Source organism: Kwoniella botswanensis, chromosome 3 (genome assembly GCF_036426115.1).
Source record: "Kwoniella botswanensis chromosome 3, complete sequence".
NCBI lineage: Eukaryota > Fungi > Basidiomycota > Tremellomycetes > Tremellales > Cryptococcaceae > Kwoniella > Kwoniella botswanensis.
The window spans coordinates 1506499-1526593 of NC_088601.1; the positions used below are offsets into that span (position 1 = coordinate 1506499).

Here is a 20095-nt window from a genome sequence, read left to right on the forward strand (position 1 = left end):
ATATTGGATATTGTTATTGAATGTTGTTACAAATATGTGTTGAGCTACTCCCCATCCCTTCGTCCCTTCACCACCGAATCTGCCTTCTACCTTCTACCCTCTAAGCGCCCCTACCTTTGTTCGAGATCAATTTATCACTTTTATTGCGATTCTTCAGCAGAAGCAAAAGCCATCTCGTTGATCATCTCAATCTCCTTCTTGTGCGCGTTCTTGTTACCGGTAGCAACTGATGAGGAAGGTTTCCTACCGGCGTAGATAGGGACCTTACCAACGTGATGTTGGGTCTCTTTCAACGCGGTGATCAATCGCGGTTGAACGTATGTCCAAGCACCGTTGTTGAGAGGCTGCAATAATACTTTATCAGCAAACAGGTTAAGTATGGACGCATTATCAACTCACCTCCTCTTGGGCCCAGACGACATCGGCGTTAGGGTATTTATCCAAATGAGGAGTCAACAAGTCGTAAGGTAAAGGTGACAATTGTTCGATTCTCGAGATGGCAACATCATTTATACCCTTGTCTTCACGCTCCTTCAGCAATTGGAAGTAAACCTGACCAGTACACAAGACGTGTCTTCGAATCTTCTCCGGTTCGACCAAGTTTTCGGGATGAGGTTCAGGCAAGTATCTTTGGAAGACACTGTCACCGGTCATTTCCTCGAGAGACGATCGAGCTTGTGGGTGTCGCAAGAGAGATTTAGAGAAGAACACAACGAGCTAAACCGCAGCCAATCAGTATTTGATTTATTTCATTTATATGTACGTATCTCTATATATGCACAGACATTGACTTACAGGCTTTCGGAAATCTCGCTTTATTTGTCGTCTCAATACGTGGAAGTAGTTCGCGGGGGTACTATATACAACTATTAGCAACAACAATACCGTGAAGGACCACTTCACTCACGTTGGGTAAACAATTTGCATATTGCAATCCTGATGTTGTCTATCCAGTTTCTCAGCGGATGGGTAAATTCTAGGTTCGTCATCACAGAGCTGTAAGAATCGTTCAATTCTACCTGACGAGTGTTCAGGACCTTGACCATCGTAACCGTGGGGTAAGGAGAGCACTAAACCAGTTCGTTGTAACCATTTCCTTTCACCGGATGCAATGAATTGATCAATGATACACTGGGCGTTGTTGGCGAAATCACCGAATTGAGCTTCCCAGATGGTCAAACTGTTAGGTGATACCAATGAATAACCCAGTTCGAAACCTAAAGTACCAAATTCGGACAAATGCGAGTTACAGACGGTGAATGACCCTTGTTCGCCACCGAGGTGTTTCAATGCGACGTAAGTCTGTTCGTTCTCTTGATCGTGAACGACAGCATGTCTCTGTGAGAAAGTACCTCTCTCGACATCTTGACCTGAAATTCTAACGTGTGTTCCCTCGAGGCACAAAGCACCGAACGCCAAAGCTTCAGCAGTCGACCAATCAATGTTTTTACCCTCGGCAACAGACTTTCCTCTAGTAGCGATAATTCTAGCAAGGTTCTTGTGAGGAGTGAAACCTTCAGGGAATGACGAGATGACATCTCCAATCTTCTTGAGGGTTTCTTCTTCAGTTCCGGTGGGCAAGTGGGGAAGGACGTTCTCGGCAAGTTCCTTGGGTGTAGGGAAACCTTCCCATGACGATGAGAGCCATTCTCGGGCGGATGGTTTGTAATCTTTAGATCCATCGTAAGCTTTCTCCAACATACCCCAAACCCATTGTCGGTGCTCGTCAATCTCCTTCTCGGTGAAGGTACCTTCCTTGATCAACTTGTCGGTGTAAATGGACAAGACGGTAGGTTGTTTCTGAATGGCCTTGTACATCTTGGGTTGAGTAAATGAAGGTTGATCGGTTTCGTTGTGACCGTATCTTCTGTAACAAACGATGTCGACGACCACGTCCTTCTTGAACTTGGCTCTCCAGTCGGCAGCAAGGGTACAGACGTAGTTGACGGCTTCTACATCGTCACCGTTAACGTGGAAGATAGGGGCATCGATGGATTTAGCGATATCAGATGGGTAGGGAGTTGATCGAGCGAATCGAGGGTCGGTGGTGAAACCGATTTGGTTGTTAACGATCAAATGAACGGTACCACCAGTACCGTAGTTGGGGAGACCTTGCATACCGGTGGTCTCGTAAACAACACCTTGACCAGCGAAAGCAGCATCACCATGGAGCAAGACACCCATAGCTGAATCACCGGTTCCTTCGTCACCCTCGAAATGCTGGATAGCTCGGGTCTTACCAAGCACGACAGGATCCTCAGCCTCCAAATGAGAAGGGTTGGCGACAAGGGAAAGGGATACTTTCTTTCCACTGGGTGTGGGTCGAACATAGTTGGCTCCCAAGTGGTATTTGACATCACCACCACCAGTATCATCTTTGTCGGTGTTGGCGAATTCGTTCAAGATGGCTTCGATAGGTTTCCTGATCACGTTTCCGAGAACGTTAAGTCGACCTCTATGAGGCATACCCATGACAATTGATTTCACACCGGAGTCGACTGATCGATCTATTAAGGCTTTCATACCGGGGATCAAGGATTCACAGCCTTCTAAACCGAATCTCTTTTCGTTGGGGTATTTTGAAGCAATGAATTTCTCGAAAAGTTCAGACCACATCAATCGATCGAGGATCATTCTCTTTTCCTCAGTGGTGTAGTTCCATTGTACGGGAATTTCTACTCGTTCTCTCAACCAGTCACATTGTCCTCTGTCGACGATGTGGACGTATTGCACACCAACGTGGGTACCTGTTTTAAGTCAGCTTGATTATCCTGACGCCTGTAGCAACCGAAAGGTACTCACAGTACATCCTCTTTAACTCCTCGATGATCTGACCCAGAGTCAGTTTATCACTCTCTACCGATCCCTTGAATCGAGGAAGGATACCATCACTGAGTTTGAATTCCTTTTTCAGGTCTGCCTCTGTCCAACCGTAGTATTCGAGTTTTAACTCGGGGGGTACACGGCTGTCGAGGTCGGCGTCAGAAATGTGAAGGGGATCAAGATTGGCGATATGATGTCCTCGGACTTGATAAGCTCTGATGAGGAGTTGGACCTGACAAGTGGTGTTAGCTTGAGCGGAATGGTGACGTGGAGGCTACTCACTTTGAGGTAATCGGTTACATCTCCACTACCTTCCACATTCATCTTTGGGCTACCATCGGCAGCTGTAGGTACTGAACTGGCAGCGCCGATGAATCCAGGTGGTGGGGTGTAAGCGGAAGATGATGGAAGACCTTTATCAAGTCCAGAGAAGTAAACAGCCCAAGAAGAGTGAACGGCCTTTGGATCTTGTTTCCAAAGTCGGTACATCCTATAATGATGGACTATCAGCGCCGCCACCTAAAATGCTTGTAATACCTCTACCCTTACTCACTCCTCGGTATAGTATGTGTTTCCACCATTGGCAAACAGGTCATTCTTACTTGGTGGCTGAGCTTCGGTAGCATAAGTTCGTTTCTGTAAGATGGAAGGCCTGGCGACGGCGAGTGACCTAGCGATTTTCGCGCTAGGTCTGGCGTCGAGATGTATATTCCTCGGTATCGTTCGTATCATTTTGATTATAGATGATCCCGACGATAGATGAGTATCGTCGATGGGTTTACAAGAGTTGAATAGTGGTTGGAAAGGGTATGAAAAGAGTGGTAAGAGAAGATGAATGGTGGTGAGCGGTGATGAGTGGTAGCGATGACAGTCAACTTTGAATTGTTTGGCGGGCAAGTAGAGGAAGACGGATGTATTTCATGTCACGTGATATATACTGCTACCCGTTTTTCGGCCTGAGAACCGACACTGCACACTGCAGCAACGACCAGCTGATCCACTGCCGCGGGTACTCACACTGGCAAACTTAAGCGGAATTGCCGGAAGCGTCATCACGGAAAAGGGTACATACACCTCACATCGATTGGCATGCGCGGACATGCGCGCAGACAACTATACCTGTTAATTACTATACATACGTCGGCAGCAAGGTGACTGACTCTCCTCGACAAAGCCTGTCATGATACTATCACTACCACTTGGCGAGGGGCCATGTCTTTGCTCAAATCGAAAGATGTCTAGCTTGTTCAAAGGACGATGCACACGCGCCCGGTCAGTTAGAAATCGCATAGCAGAGTCAATTGTGTGGCACTCTCTGGATGATCATAAATCGTCTAATGATCTCAAACAACGCTGTGCGGCTAGGTATAATTCAAACATCGAAATAATGTATCCATCACGATTGTTCAGTCATGATCTGATCTGGAAAGCGGCCAATAGCACGAAGCTACCCGATTGATCTCCTTCGATTCTAGCAGAATTCCATTTGCAGGATTGGACAACGAAAGAGTAAAATATTCAAGTCCTGGCTGTGCAGCTGTGACGGCGCATTCTTGTAGCCCTTTATGTAGGTCAAAGCTGCCTCGTAAAGGTCGTTATTGAGACTATGGAGCAAGATATGTCATTAGATCGTTGATCAGGATTTCTGGACCATGGCATTGGGGACACTATAACCTGTTTGGGGGACATTTGGGCGGCGCAGTACTTGTATTTTGCCCATGGGGAGGCTCGACAACGATCTCTCTCGACTTTGTGACTGGTCTGACATAGTCGCTCGAATAAGGTATAATATGTTTCTCTCTCAACTTGGCTGCGCATGTGCAGCTCCCGGATTTTGCCGAAATGATAGCCTTGGGTTATTATCTTAATCCAAAATCGACATTCGAAATCCGGAATCTGAGATACCAACCCCCATGAAGACTTGCGGCAATTCGACCGTCTTCATATATTAGCACCTGTAGCACGGTCTGAGCTCAGCAAATCGTATAGTCCATAAGCGTACTTTCAAATGGAGACCCACTAGTACGCAAAGTTCCTTTATCGATGTGTTGGGAAGTCCTTGTAGCGAAATGAGCAGACCCGCAGCGACAAGTGACTGATGTGAACCGACTGACTGAGCAGGTCACATTGAGACCAGACGACTACCATGTGGGTTTTCACCCCTCCGCGAGGAATATACTCCTTAAGCACCGAGCGAAACGAACAAGATGCATAATGACAGATACGAAGTTGTTGCCACGGTGCTATGCCATCCTTCAACAGCACGGAAATATACTCTAGCGGAATGACGCGGCCGCCTGACAATTACCTACAGATCTAGTGTCAAGACGCTGTCACCTAACAAGTAACTCAAACGTCACACAGCTACACTTCATCACTGTACCTAAAGGGCCTCGACCATCACCACAGATCCTGGAAAGATTATAATCATGGGATCTAGGTGGATCCCATTCGCTCTGATCTAGCAACACCACCAGTTACATCGCGAAGAGAAGCAATCCCACGATAGCGTTTCGTTTGGCGGAAGGAGGTCTTCCACTTGAAGCTGCAAAGGCATCACTCCTTGCCAAATTCAAGACATGCAACACCGAAAAGCAAAAATGAAAACTACAACACCCGGGATTCCCAAGTGGTCCCCCACCTTGGTACTAACCGAGCGATAGCCAGCTTTGCTGCGCAGAGCGGACGGGATGCGGCGTTTTCTGGCTTCTATGGTCGTAGATGGAAAAGGAGGTCAAACCAAACATTATATACCGAAAATGTCGGGCCCATTATGAATGCTCTAAGAGATGTGGGTGACTTGTGAATGAGATTGCCCCTTGCGCTCATCCCAGCTTGATCCTAGAGTTCACTATTCACACGTTTTTTGGAATTTTGAATAGGTTTCGATGCAAATGCCTCAACCGGCGGTATCGAGTGAGAGAAGGGTATCACTCATTTTCATTAGTCATGTCACTGCCATACTCTAACACAGCCTGCCATCGACAGGAAGATCGTCCCATCCTCAGTGCCAAATGCAATCGTGCTAGTGTCGAGCATCTCCTCACTCTTCATACGACTATGTCCTCAAGAACTGCACGCCCTTCCAATCGAAAAGCAGGATTTCGCCAAAAATCTTTATGTTCACGGAGTTCGATCCGATCTCCGATCTCGGCACATTTCGGTTTGGCTGAGAGGTGAAATCTCAAAAATATCTGCTCGACAAGACGATTGTTGAATTTCGAGTGATATTGACAGGTATTTTAATCACACAGCATCGGGACCATTCTCTCGCCCTAGCATAACTTCTCGATCCGGGTCTTGCGACTCATCCGAACGACCAATATGTTATCGATACGAACAGCTGCTGCTCGACAGTCAGTGTCGCAATTAGGGCGAACAACATCGCTCCTACCTATCGATATCCCTTTCCCGCATGCTGAATGTAGCTCAGCTCCCTCTCGCCGATCATATGCTTCGTCATCAGCTGCTACAGCACTAGCACCAAATGAAGACGTCGAGCGTCCTTCTACCCTACCAGTAGCGGACAGTCATCATGATCGAGTATCATCAGTGAAAAAGGAGAAAAGACAGTTCAGAGGTAATCCAAGACTTAGGAAACAGGCTTTGGCAAATGCACGTAAACTCAATGAAGCTATCCAATCGGAAAAGATAAACACGTCCACCATTACACCTCCAACATCGCCTTCTACGAGTGCTATGCCTGATCATCCCAGTGAAAAGGAGGATTCATCCTTTTGGTCGGATTTGCTCACTCGACCATCGGCCAGTTCGAAAGAGGCGGATTCGCCTGGTGGAAGTGCGCCTACTCTCGAAGATCTCCTCGCCAAGAAACCAGCTAGACCACCACCCGATCCATATCATCCTAAATATCCTAAATTGTATCAGAAATTAATCGATGATTTGGATAATGCCTTCGTACAACGTCAATTGAAATTCTTCTGTCGACAATTAAATTTATATACGAATAGTAAGACAAGTAAAATAGGGTTCATAAAGAAGATTCTGAAAACTTGGGGATGGGTTGAACCGAAAGATGAAAGAACGGATATGAAGAAACCACACGGTGAGTTAACACATACCTACCTACATATATTGTCTTTCCATGCAAAATACTTTCCTTCGTCGTTGGATTGTACTGATTTCTTGGTATATAGTATACGACCTTCCACCTGCCGAGCTATTCTTGTTCTTACGTGAGAACGACCTAATACATGAGATGACCAAAGGATACGAGAGGATGGAATTAGCTGTGGTACCATTGTCGGAAGCTCCTCAAACTCCCTTTAGTCCGACAACCGCAGGAGATCCAAATAGGATGGTACTAGTTGCGGTAGGAAGAGTAGGACCGCTAGTGAAGCTGACTAATCTCATACAAGAGAGAAAGAAGGTGCGTCGAGTTATAGCATTACCGAGTAAGTGGAATTTGAACTGATTCAACGTTCTCAGGCTATACAAACGATAGAAATCTCCGCACAAGAATTAGACGGATTCAAGGCTCCTGTCGGATTGTTGCAGACTGTTTCGAATGCCACTGGAGCGTATGTCGAACCGTTATCGGATGACAAAGTGAGTAATGACCAATCAATCGACCCTGGTCCAGTCTCACTGATGATTGGTGTTTTTTCAGTATCGTATAACAGCCATGTCTGTTGAAGATGCAGAAAATGCAAAAAGGTTATTGACTATGGCCTCTTTAAGGGTGAGCTCATTATCCCACATGATAGCATTTAGAGCTCTCATATTGATACCCTCTTTGGGAATAGATCAACTCGCTTCCTTCTCATCGATCACTCGACGTGCTATTACCTACTCCTCGACATTTCCAAACCCAACCATTACGATTATCCCTATATCCTTTTATACCCTCCATATCCGAATCTTTACCTTGGTCAATCGCATCCAACTCAAACTCCCAAGCTTTGTTCAGGTTGAAGAAGGTGACTGAATGGAACTCGAAACCAGCTATAAGGGAGATTGACCACAAGAATGAGAAATTACATTTGGCCAATTACATGAACCTTTCTACTCCCATATCCACCTCGAAATCGGAAGGGAATGTAGAAAAAGCAGAGATCGGTGAAAACGAAAGTGTCATAGATAAGGAAGGAGAGAACCACTTCCAAAATTTAATTTCTAGTTTAGGTGCTAAGAAAGGTAAAAAAAGATTGAAGGTGATCTTTGGTAATTTGTTATTTACCAGACAAGGTAAATTGGCTATCTTCGATAATCCATTACCTGGACAATGGCCTATCGAAACTTTGAAGAATTGGTTATCGAGGTCTTCTAAGGATGTCGGCGGCGAAAGTAAGAAACCGTTATTTACACCAAGGTTAGTTCATCATCCTTTATCCACTGTCTTTATTTCTAACGGAGAGCTTATTGGAAATGGATTTAATCGTGTATATCTAGCTTGACACCTTCAATGATCCAATTCCCATTTCTCACCGACCAAACAAGTGAGATCCGACGTATCCGATATAGATCACTACCTACTTCTTCACCTGCCGGAGAATCGAGGTTTGTCGAATTCACTTACGCCAAACCCAATGCGACTACGGAGCAGAACAACTGGCAAGATCGTTTGGGGGCGATGTTGGATGATCTGGAGAAACAGATCGAACAGGAGGATGGGGCGGCTCCTTCACAATCACTCGAGGCATCAGAGCAAGATGAACGAACACGAGATAACTCCATCACTTCTTCCGGAGAACTGAGAGAGGGAGCTCTCGCGGATGTTTCTGAAGAAAATGCAGTCAAAGAGGAAGATAGTGAAAGACCTTTTGATGCTGTATTTGGAGTGATAAGAGAATCAGATCTGTTCATACCTGATCGGTTAGTTATCCATCTCTTTTATCTCACTCGATTGTATAAGGTAGCTGACGAGATGTTTGAATGCTGGATTAGACCAAATGACGCAAGAATAGTATCAACCTCAACAGTGTCATTACCCACTTCCAAGATCCCCGAATCAATCGTCAACTTATTTGACCAACAACCATATCAAGATAAGATGTCACTCAAACTTACTTCACCTCCATCTAAAGTGATGATCAAAGATGAAGAGTACTTGTTGGAGTATGATGAGAAAGTCGAATTGACAGAGGAGATCCAGGAAATCCCCATTGGTGGGAACGTATTGATATTGGTAAAGAGGAGTTGCAAAGTTGTGGAAAATGGTTTGGAAGATTTGAATCCTCTCACTTATTCCGAGGTGAGTAAACTCAATAACGCCAAATCTGTGAAGTAGAATTGGAGGAGGAAGTTGAACTAATTGTTTTTCGTTGGTATAGCTCGAATGCGGCTCCAATTCGGATGGAACCCTCCCAATTGAATTTTATAGGGAATTCGCCCATATGACGAGAGATGTCGGACCGGATGCTGGGGCTTTGAAGAGAGGTAATATATTGAGTGGATTAGGTGCTGGTTTAGGTGGTTGGCATGGGATGGTTCATCAGTAACAATCTTCCAGCGTATCTATTGATTCGTTCATCATCGATCATTCTCCTCTCCTCTCCCTCGGATGTTTTGCATATATGGTATCAATCATTTTACTAGTGTTTTTTTTTGGCATGTCCTTCACGGGTATATAAATGCATGGCATGGGAATGTACAATGAACTCTATCATAATCATTATCGATTCGTTATATTTCGTTATGACAGAGATCGAGTCAAGTAATTGATCGTATTCGATTATACCTATTTGCTCATCCACCAGACATCAGTAAGGATTCTTCCGTAAAACGAACTGGTAAACTCACTTTGGCACGATCTCTCTCAAGTATTCGATATGTTTTTCTCTCAAATTCTGTTCTGTCGATTGTCCCGTCCCATCCCATTTCCTCCTCTCCGAATTTTCACCGTATATCACGGTGTAAGGTGGGATCGTTTCTACCTCACTTTCTGGGAGGGTAGGTGAAGGAAGAAGAGTAGTTCCTGCGCCTTCAGATCAACCCATCAGTCAACCCAACCAGCTTATATGAGGTCAAGGGGGTAAAACAGCTTACTAAAGGTACAACGATTTGCTATGATGATGTTTGAAGATACGGTTGAACGGGGTTGGAACGTATTCCAATTTCCTATTGATATCGCTTCTATACCTGTTCAATACCGTTAATTACCCATACGCAATTTGAATCATTCAGTTCAAAAGAAGACTTACGACAACCAACCATGAAATGATTATTATCACCTATGCTCATGATATCTTTATTCCTACAATGTTCCAACAATACAATCCACATCAGTCTTCATCGTACCCTTCCACAGAATAGATTGTGATTCATAGAGCAGATTGTTGATTTACCGGTTGACGATGATCGTACCTTCCTCTATCACACAATTCTTTCCTATTACGATAGCCCCTCCCAATGCCAATATCGTGGCCTTGGGATGTACCACACATCCTTCACTTATGGTTATATCACCCCGCAGGTCGGTATCTTGACATAGGATCGATGTTGAATGAGCCGTTATTTTGGATGGTCTGGTGATGCACAAGAGTAAAAATCAGCGATCAACGATACTCGCTTCCACGATGCTGATTCAAGAGTCACACTCACGGTGCTGCTGTACGTGACATTTTTTTTTGATACCACCCACACCAGACTTGTCACCTTGTAGGTCAGTCAGATTATATATATACGAGTACACACTCGATTATGTTCATCTCTTCTGATTCTCCTCCACCGTCGCGCTCAGACCTCCTTCCATGGCCAACTTGCGAGTAACTGGTAATGTTTTCCCATTTTACGGACATCACCGCCACTCCGCCCTACCACCTGTCATATCGATACACAACACTCTTAACGAGAGTCAATGCTCATCTCCATTTATATCTTGCCACCTTTTCTCACACTTCATCCCAGTCCATCGTATATCAGCTTACCAGACACAATGAGCTTCAACGACTTGGAAAGGGGTCAAAGTCAACCTCTACTAAGGGGTAATGCACCTGGTAGGTCATCTCACAGGATCAACTCAACTCGAGTGAGAGTGAGAATGAGAATGCTGATTAACCCTTCCGTCCCTCTCCTTTCTCCTCTCTCCTTCTTACCTAATTCTGTTGGGGTATCCTTGCTTTCATTCCCATGTTATTTCCACGCTGCAACCTACAATCGTAGACCAAGATGCTACTTTTACCGCTCTTAAGGACTCAGTATCAATTCAGATATTCAAGATCCAAAGTAATGTTCAAGGTATACAGAAATTGGTAGATAAGTTGGGTGGGAATGGGGATGGACCAGCTTTACGGACGAGTCTGTGAGTGTTCATACTCATCATAATACAATGCAACAGACTACAATGAACGAAGTATCGGGTAAAATGATCAAGACCTCTATTCGATCCATTAGCAAATTCCATCGGCCGAGGAACATTGCTAATGTATTTGACTTTTTGATCAAAACAGACACAACTTGACAGAAGCTACTCGAGAGATGGTCAAGAAATCTACCGACGACGTAAAGAAATTAGCAGCATATCCAGCAGGAGGGGAATTTGTGAGTAATCTGTATTGATCTATAAAGATTCACGTCTTCCTTCATCATAGCTTTTTTCGTCTCTTATACTTTGTTACTCATCGATAAGCTGATTGCCAACAATGCCATCACTGAATAGTCAAATCGTAAACCAATCCAAACCAAATTATCCAAAGAATTCGGTAATGCCATAACGTCTTTCCAGAGGGTATCACGTCAATCGGCAGAAAGACAAAGGAGTTTTGTTGAAAGTCAAAAAAGGAGAGTAGACAAGTTGGTAGAAGAGTCTGAAGAAGCGTATGTCTATGTTCATGTCTACAACCCTCAGCTACGAACTTTCTATGCCGGAACAATATTAGCTGATATCCGTAAAATAGTCATGAAGAACCTAGATCTTCGGTCGAGCTGGAACAGGTCCAAGCTCAACAGCAGGTCCAACAGTGAGTAATTAGCCAAATTACAGATACATCATTGTGCTAATGTGATAATTTGCTCAAAGGGTATCACCTCAAGAACTTGATTTCCAAGAAACCCTCATTGCTGAACGAGAAGCTGAAATAAGGGAGATTGAAAGTGGTATACATGAATTGAATGATATTTTCAGAGATTTAGGTACGATGGTCGTCGAGCAAGGTGGATTGATAGGTGAGCGAATTCATTCATCTTGGGCTTTCTCTCTGTGTGAGCTCATCATGTTTGATGGCCTGCTAGATAACATTGAATCAAATGTCACTTCCGTTGCGCGCGATACTTCCTCTGCTGCTGAAGAGTTGACGACGGCACATGAATATCAACGTAAAGCAGGTAGAAGGATGGCTTGTCTGTTGGTCATACTGGTTATTGTAGTTGCAGTTGTTCTCCTCGCTGTGAGTGTTTCCTTTTTACTTCCCGAGGCGATCACGAGATGACTGCTGATGTGCATGTTGTTTGTAGATTTTATCCTAACATCTCGATCGTTTAGCATTTGATCGTACTTCGTACTTCGTATTTGGTTTTTCTAATTGTATTGTAAATTTATTTGTCCTTATACATGCAAGTCTCCTGCAGGATCACAGCGTTCGTCATGAGTCGATCAGTATACGCGATACATGTTATAATGTGAAAATTATAGATACAATATTATACTTTTACACCATTCTGAGATAGTTCATGTCGTACTGAGAAAGATCCTGTTTCTCCAGCGAACATGAAATCGAAGATAATATACAATTGTAGAGTATATACTCTACATGAATTATACTGAGATTGTCCATTTCGTAACTAGTCCATTAAAACACTTGATGCAGATTCTTGAACCGAGATCCAGATGGTATCGTCCATTTATTAAGTTCTCATCTTAGCATTAGATACGAGATTAAGAGATTGGTTGAAATAGTTTATACCGGTTGATCCTGATGCCTATGAAAGCCAGAGAAATCAGAATCAGTCAATAGGACGAATGAACGAACGAGATAGATAAATCGGTATATCGATTTGGGGGTGAAATACTTACCCCTACCAAGTGCGGTACAGCCGCTTTGAGATAGTATGCTCCAGTGGTTGTGTTGGGTAATTGGAGGGAATAAGTCGTATTGCCAAGAGTGTTATTACCGCTAAATACATCAGAAATACAAAAATGATTGATTAGTTCTGTCTTCTCCTGCTTTGGTATGAAATCATGAATCCCGATCAGATATGTAGGGTATGAACGATAGAAAATGGTGACATGTCTCAGAGAGAGTCGACTTCACTCACTATAAATTCTCATAACCAATTTCCATTCCGACGCATTCCACACAGTCACCGTTATCATCCCTTAACAGACCCCATACTATACCGAAATCGTCCCAGTTCTGAATATGACTGTACGACGTGACTGTTACGCTGATATTTTGACCTGGGATGGCGGTATTGGAGTCGAGGGTGATGGACGCAACTCGGGCGAGGGAGAGGGGGAAGAGGGATGCAAAGAGGATAGAGAGGAGGATGATAGGTGAGGAGGATCGCATCATTAGTGGATTATTTAACAAGATAGATATAAAGTAGAATAGAGATCGAGAGCGATTTGTTGATTTGCCTAAAAGTAGATATTGATTTGATTCTTAAATTAAATAGAGAGAAAGAGAGTACCTTGCTTCTATCCATATATATATATATATATATATACCTTTGTCAACCAAGCACCTCTTCCGTCACTTGTCGTTTGCTCAAACGAGACACACACCATACATCATACTTTCACTTCACTTCACAATCCACTCCACACATCAAAATAGAACGTAGAACATAGCACAGCCATAAGGATATATATTTTAGATCAAACAAGTGAATCTCGGAGAATCATTTTAGCTTAAACTCTGATGATAGATGTGAGATCGGCAATGCAATGAGGCAACAACGTCATACACAGCAATTCACGAGGACCTGAATGTGGCAGGCATGTGACAAGCAAGAGACAGGTAAGTAATGATATGTCAAGGTCGCTGCAACCCATCAGCCTGTCCTTCCTGTACGATCAGAGAGATAATGCATACACAAAGATGATAAGAGAGTATGGAAGTATGATAGCAAGGTAAAGGTCGTAAAAACTCTACAACTCCGCAATCTTCTCAGCTAACAGACCCGCACCTTTCCTTACACTCTTCTCCACCTCCTCCTTTACACCCTTCTTACCCAGTACCTTCTTCACTTTACTCACCTCTCCTGATTTCCTGAGCGCTTCAATAAGCTCTACCATAACGAATGGTGCATTACCTTTACATATCCTCAACACATTATCATCCCCTCCTACGGACTCATCAGTTATTGCTTCCCAAATGGCAGAAGCGAATTTGGGTGATAAGTCCTCATCGGTAATTTCGACAGTTTTAGTAGAATTGTTGAAATGACCTCCAGACAAAAGGGTCTTGTAAGTACGAATCGAATGGGAGAGATCGAGAGGATGAGAAGTGGTTTGATCAGGATTGGGGTCGACGGGTGCAGGATCGGGGTAGGGGATTGATAATGCTTGAGATAAAGTTGAGATGGCTCCAGATTTATCTACATATCAATTCCAACATTCAGCATTCAGTACTCTCGCACATTGACAAATCGAAGCATGGTATGAACTCACCTCCTTTAGCATAGATTAATACTTCTTGTACGACCAGGCCCGCTCCTGGGTCTCTAACCATCTCATCTCCTTTCTCTTCTACAGCCTTTAACAGCCCCTCGGAGGCATAGCTGAGCAACTCCTTCCTTCTCACTTCGGTGTCCTTCTTACTGGTTCCCAACTCCCTGGCGTGGGAGGCAGAAGCAGCTAACGATTGGATAGTCTGAGGCATGAAATGTTTGGTCGACGTTGGGGTCAAAAGGTAAAGTAAAACCCTTCGACCTTGTTTATCGAACGCCAAGTTGGTAGCGAGGGATGCAACGTCCGAAACGAAAGCTTTACCCATAAGTTTGGTGTCACTATGAGACGATTTTCACCAGTCATCAGTAGTCATTCAGATGAGTTGTAGAAACAGACTCACTCGACACAGTCGAAAGCGGTAAACAACACCATCTGAGCATCACCATCTTTACATAATGCTTCGACGTGTTTACGAAGAGGTTGAAGGATAGTTTTTCGATCCTATCAAAACGTGCCGAACGTCAGTCATCGATGTAAGGACTACGCCGAGCTCCAAGCAGCTGACCTTGGCATTACATCTGACGATCAACTCTCGCACGACAGCCGAACCATCCTTGGTATGTACTATCTCGGGGAAACTCTCTGCACCGCTATTAGATCGAGATATAATCATTTAGTCGTACCCAGATGGATCATAGACAGGCGAATTCACTTACGCAGCTAACAATTCGTGCAGTTTCTTATCAGCAGTTTCCTCATCCAAAAACTTGAAGATACAAGTAACGTATTCAAGAACCAGTCGATGGAAGATCGATTGAGCCAAAGCTTGTTTCTGAGTAGCGTTGAATCTGTCAAATATCAAACAAGTATTATATTAGTCACCCAATCCTAGGGATTATTCCATTAAGAGTCAAGATAACTTACACATCCAAAACAGTTTTTTCTACACCATCTAAGATCCTTTCTCTTCCTTTACTTTCATCACCTATCAGATCCTCCAATGAAGCTTCCAGCCCCTTAACTTCGATACCTTGTTTACCACCATCGAAAATCTTCAGTTCTCGTGGGTAGAACCCTCTCACGAGCAGTTTACGTTCTTTTGAGGTAGCGTAGAGATCGTAGAAGTCGGACAAGGGAGTGACGGCGTTTGAGTGGTTCAGTAGTGTTAAGAGGGTAGGGGTTAGTTTAGGGATCAGGAGAGGTCGGATGGAGGGGACGTATCGGATGAGTTTGGACATGAGGAACTATCGAAGAGTCACACACCAAAGTCAGCACTTGTGAAGATTCGAAATTTTGTGACATTGCGATGATACACAGTGATTGATTTAGATTGATCGATAACTCACCTTGGAATACTTCGATTCCATCATATCTTTCCATCTAGGTTCCAACTCCATAGCCACACCTGTACGTTCCTCCTTGCCACCGAATTTGACGATCTACCAGCACACCAGTAAAGAAAGTATACATCAGCAACTATCCTTCGAGTTCCAGGTGTTTCTAAATATCATACGACACCTGACAGCCGATTTTACCTAGATTGTATAGCTAACTCACAGTCTGTAGGACTCTCCCACCTTTATGTCCTCTCGAAACCTCGTTAATCCTCCCCTTGACAGCATTATACAATTCGTTAATTGCCTTTTTCCTTTGATCTTTCGATAAATCTGCTCTTCGTGCAGTCTCCCAAAGTGGTAAGAGTGTATCATGAAGTAATGGATGAGAAGGTAATAAAGTAGTTCGATGAGGTTGAGCTGCATGTAATGCCAATTTCTCAGATTTGGTCAATTTAGGTTTTTTCTCTTGTTCCTCCCCTTCGTGTCCTTCTAAAGCTTTATCACCCATCTCTTCATCTTCATCTTCATCTTCAACTTCATCTTCTTCTTCGGAGAAAGAACCTTCATCATCATCCATACTTATATCTTCATCGTCATCGACGTTTTCTTCCCCACCACCTGCTGTAATAGGTTTCTTACGTCTTTTCACATCTTCATCCTTTTCCCTTATAGGTGCTGATCGGCTTTTACCATTGTTGTTGCCTTTGTTCTTGTTCTGGTATTTACCAGCGTTTTCATTTCCCTTGTTGGCGAATGATTTGGATGATTGAGGTTTACCGTTGTTGGTTTTTGAAAATTTGGATTTACCACCTGCCGAGGATGACGAGCCGTCAGGGGCGGATCTTTTCTTGTTGAATGGCTTCGAAGACATCGTATTTTGGTCGATATCAGAGAGATAGCTTCGATCTGAAATAGCAAAATACTTGTCAAAGTACAACAGTACAACTTGATATCATGCAACACCTATGAACTTTTGAAAATCTTGGGAAGCGTAAAGATGGAAATCTGCTCAGGAACGACATACCACGTGGAAAGAAAAACATTTCAGCTTTCATCTATCTGACCCTCTCACTTATCAACCCGACTTGCCCTTCGATGTTCTCTAAAGTATAACAAGCCTTAACTTTTAGATGTAACTCTGCTCCTATAGCTTACTGTAGTATATACTATACACCTCGTCAGCACCGACTGGAGATGTCAGAAGACGCAGGCCCATCCACTCTAGGCAAAAGATCAAGAAATGGAGTATCTCCAGATGGTCAAGACGTGAAGACTGACAATGCGGTACCTGAGATGCCAGCTGCCGATGTTGATGATTCCTCAGATGAAGAGATAGGTATGTAATAGCTGGTGACCACGAATATTGACAGATAACGCAAGCTGACACGACCTATGTGAATTTGTGGATAGGTCCCATGCCTGGAGGAGGGGGTGACGTGGTAGTTAGTAATGGACGAAAGAAGAAGAGGGCAGGTAAGTAACCTCCATTCGCCCGGATGAAGATAAACCCACATGGACTAACGTATGGCAATGGCATCTGCAGTCTTGCCTCATGAGAAGTTGTACTTGGCTTCACTTCCTGATACAGATAGATACTACAAGTCTTTCATGCACAGAGAACCATTAAATACGGTAACTATGACTCGGTAAGTATTTTACCTATCGATACAAGTGTTATAGAAAGCTGGTCACAGAAAAGCCGATGTTGAGTATTGCTTATCTTATGGAATATATATTCTAGGACGAACTTCGTTATAACAACATCGATCGATGGTCATTTGAAGTTATGGAAAAAGCAAGAACAAGGAATAGAATTCGTAAAGCATTATAGAGCGTCCCTGAAAACTATAGTGGGAACTTCTGCAAGTGATGATGGGAAATTATTCGCTACCGTCTCAGAAGGTGGGGAAGGTAGAGTATTTGATGTGGTTAATTTTGGTAAGTCGCATTCATTCCTGAGATCAGTTATTTCGGATACTGATTATGGTTGTTGTATGATGCGTATCTAGACATGATCAATATCTTGAAATTCCCATTTACACCCAAAGCATGTTGTTGGATCCATCAACCAGGAGCTGGTCAGGCCCTGTTAGCTGTATCCGAGGTGAACACTCCGACAATAAGGATATACGATGGAAGGGGTGATGGGACTCCGTTATATACTTTGGAGAAGATACATAGAGCACCTGTTCATCTCATGGTTGTAAGTATAGCTCAGCTTTCTCTGCGAAATCATCCCGAGATGAGAACAACGAAGTTGATGGGTCTTGGATCAATAGTACACCGCCAAATACGATTGTGTAGTTTCAGCGGACGAAGATGGTTTCGTAGAATATTGGCAACCCAGTGAACCATGGGGTTTACCCTCAGTACCTGGTTTATGGGAATATAAATCCTCTACCGATTTATTCCATTTCAAAAAGGTCAGCTGTTTTACTCCTCGTACACTTCCTGTCGGAAGAGAGAAAGCTGATCATTTTTGTTCTTTAGACCAAAACACTTCCAACTTCATTAACGTTCTCTCCTAATTCATCTCATTTCGTTACTCTCGCCTTACCATCCCGTTCGGTGCACATTTTCAACTTCCTCACCGGCAAACTGACAAGGACGTATGATGAGTCATTGACAGCTGTAGTGGAGATGCAACAGGCCGGAACGGCGGTGTTCAAATTGGATGATATGGATTTCGGACGACGTCTGGCAGTTGAAAGAGAATTAGATAGGAGTGAGAGTGGTCCAGGAGGGATGTTGAGGACTGCTAATGCGGTTTGGGATGAGAGTGGGAATTTCGTTCTGTATCCCACTATGTTGGGTATAAAAGGTTAGTAAGAGTCTTCCCCTTCATTTAGGATCTTAGTGAGTAAAGCAATTGACGAGTATTTGGTGGTCTAAATAGTGGTGAATACGGTCACCAACAAAGTCGCTCGAGTGCTAGGTAAAGATGAGACGCTGCGATTCTTGAATTTGGCGTTGTATCAAGGTGCCCCAGCCAAGAAGGGATTAACGACAGTTCAAATGGCAGCATCTGCCAATCCTCTCTTACAAGAGAAAGGATCAAGGGATCCTCATCTGTTCGCTACGGCTTATAAGAAACAGAGGTTTTACCTTTTCGCACAGAGTGATAAAGAGTGAGTGAAGTTGTTCAGGGGGAAAGGCTATGATCTCCAGCTGATGGGGTTTGTGTGTATGTACGTAGGGAGAGTAAAGGCGATAGGGATGTGTTTAACGAAAGACCAACAAGGGAAGAACAAACCGTTGCTATACCTTCTGCACCTGAGAAACAGAGAGTATCAGCCACTAGATGTACGATACATACTACCAAGGGTGATATCACGTTGCAACTATTCCCTGATATCGCACCGAAGACGGTGGAGAATTTCGTTACTCATGCTAGGAATGGTGAGTGATGTTGTTTTCAGCTCTATGGCAAACGTTTGTTTGTGTGTGAAAAGGGTGAAGTAGCTGATGTCGTGGAAATAGGTTATTATAATGGAACGATCTTCCATCGAGTCATCAAGAAATTCGTGAGTTCACTTTGCGTCCTCTTGACCTGCCCGAGAATAAGAGATAGCTGATGTGGGTTCAATAGATGATTCAAGGTGGTGATCCCTTAGGCGTAAGTCTGCTGTGTAATTATCTTCGACCCCTCAGATTTGTTGATAGCTGAACATGACGTACGGAAAATAGGACGGAACAGGTGGTGAATCCATCTGGGGAGGTACTTTTGAAGATGAAATATCACCTAAAGCTCGTCATGATAGACCATTCACACTTTCGATGGCCAATGCAGGTATGTTCAGCTTACATTCTGACCGCTCCCGATTCTATGTTGGCATACAAGAAGCTGATCATGGATATAGGTCCCGGAACGAACGGGTCTCAATTCTTCATTACAACTGTGCCGTGTCAATGGTTAGACGGTAAACATACGTGAGTCAAATTCATTGACAAAACCTCAGTACCGACAAAGCTGATGTGGTGATATAGGGTATTCGGCCGAGCTGTCGGAGGTTTGGATATTATAACTGATATAGAGGATGTAAGGGTCGATAAGAATGATAGACCATTTGATGAGATTAGTATGTCGAGTATTACCGTTGAGTGATGGTTGTAGGGTAGAGGGTATACAGACATATGCATAAATACATAAGATGTGAAAATGGGTACAGCTGGTATAGATATAGAATTGGTAGTCCATACGCTTGAGGAACTCTTAACTTCCATGAAGACTAATCTGAAGGCTTGATCTGAAAGTCTTGACTTCGCGGTTGCTCGTCTACTTGCATCCGCAGATTTTAGAGGAGCATTACCGACGGAGCGACTATTTACCTCGAATGATCTTCCAGATTTTGATTAGGGCTAG

General features: G+C 43.7%; 7 protein-coding genes and 1 non-coding gene across 8 annotated transcripts; 3 read left to right on the forward strand and 5 right to left on the reverse strand.

Moving 5' to 3' along the window:
• Positions 1-140: 140 nt before the first annotated feature.
• Positions 141-3555, reverse strand: L199_008434 (oxoglutarate dehydrogenase (succinyl-transferring), E1 component; the record flags this gene model as incomplete). Its single annotated transcript, XM_064894115.1, has 7 exons — positions 141-344; positions 400-717; positions 796-856; positions 908-2747; positions 2803-3055; positions 3106-3313; positions 3377-3555. 7 exons carry the CDS (start codon positions 3553-3555, stop codon positions 141-143), a joined length of 3063 nt encoding a protein of 1020 aa, XP_064750187.1.
• A 1873-nt stretch (positions 3556-5428) lies between these two features.
• L199_008435 lies at positions 5429-5543 on the reverse strand. Its single transcript, XR_010449977.1, has one exon. It is a non-coding gene; the product is annotated as a 5S ribosomal RNA (ribosomal RNA).
• A 604-nt stretch (positions 5544-6147) lies between these two features.
• L199_008436 (uncharacterized protein) lies at positions 6148-9284 on the forward strand (the record flags this gene model as incomplete). Its single annotated transcript, XM_064894116.1, has 8 exons — positions 6148-6889; positions 6981-7213; positions 7273-7392; positions 7454-7525; positions 7590-8155; positions 8236-8658; positions 8731-9037; positions 9117-9284. 8 exons carry the CDS (start codon positions 6148-6150, stop codon positions 9282-9284), a joined length of 2631 nt encoding a protein of 876 aa, XP_064750188.1.
• Positions 9285-9581: 297 nt separating this feature from the next.
• Positions 9582-10406, reverse strand: L199_008437 (uncharacterized protein; the record flags this gene model as incomplete). The annotated part of the gene is made up of 5 exons (XM_064894117.1): positions 9582-9766; positions 9832-9924; positions 9987-10039; positions 10131-10310; positions 10387-10406. The coding sequence occupies 5 exons, from the start codon at positions 10404-10406 to the stop codon at positions 9582-9584; spliced, it is 531 nt and encodes a 176-aa protein (XP_064750189.1).
• A 314-nt stretch (positions 10407-10720) lies between these two features.
• On the forward strand, positions 10721-12249 carry L199_008438 (uncharacterized protein; the record flags this gene model as incomplete). The annotated part of the gene is made up of 8 exons (XM_064894118.1): positions 10721-10781; positions 10948-11086; positions 11235-11325; positions 11444-11601; positions 11682-11744; positions 11804-11949; positions 12016-12170; positions 12238-12249. 8 exons carry the CDS (start codon positions 10721-10723, stop codon positions 12247-12249), a joined length of 825 nt encoding a protein of 274 aa, XP_064750190.1.
• Positions 12250-12627: 378 nt separating this feature from the next.
• On the reverse strand, positions 12628-13292 carry L199_008439 (uncharacterized protein; the record flags this gene model as incomplete). Its single annotated transcript, XM_064894119.1, has 3 exons — positions 12628-12702; positions 12797-12896; positions 13039-13292. The coding sequence occupies 3 exons, from the start codon at positions 13290-13292 to the stop codon at positions 12628-12630; spliced, it is 429 nt and encodes a 142-aa protein (XP_064750191.1).
• A 581-nt stretch (positions 13293-13873) lies between these two features.
• Positions 13874-16603, reverse strand: L199_008440 (uncharacterized protein; the record flags this gene model as incomplete). The annotated part of the gene is made up of 8 exons (XM_064894120.1): positions 13874-14322; positions 14396-14733; positions 14796-14896; positions 14961-15045; positions 15112-15243; positions 15320-15639; positions 15742-15834; positions 15953-16603. 8 exons carry the CDS (start codon positions 16601-16603, stop codon positions 13874-13876), a joined length of 2169 nt encoding a protein of 722 aa, XP_064750192.1.
• A 323-nt stretch (positions 16604-16926) lies between these two features.
• Positions 16927-19837, forward strand: L199_008441 (uncharacterized protein; the record flags this gene model as incomplete). The annotated part of the gene is made up of 14 exons (XM_064894121.1): positions 16927-17068; positions 17143-17205; positions 17276-17378; positions 17474-17670; positions 17742-17935; positions 18012-18155; positions 18223-18553; positions 18629-18860; positions 18929-19131; positions 19213-19256; positions 19322-19348; positions 19420-19522; positions 19593-19662; positions 19720-19837. The coding sequence occupies 14 exons, from the start codon at positions 16927-16929 to the stop codon at positions 19835-19837; spliced, it is 1971 nt and encodes a 656-aa protein (XP_064750193.1).
• Positions 19838-20095: the final 258 nt, after the last annotated feature.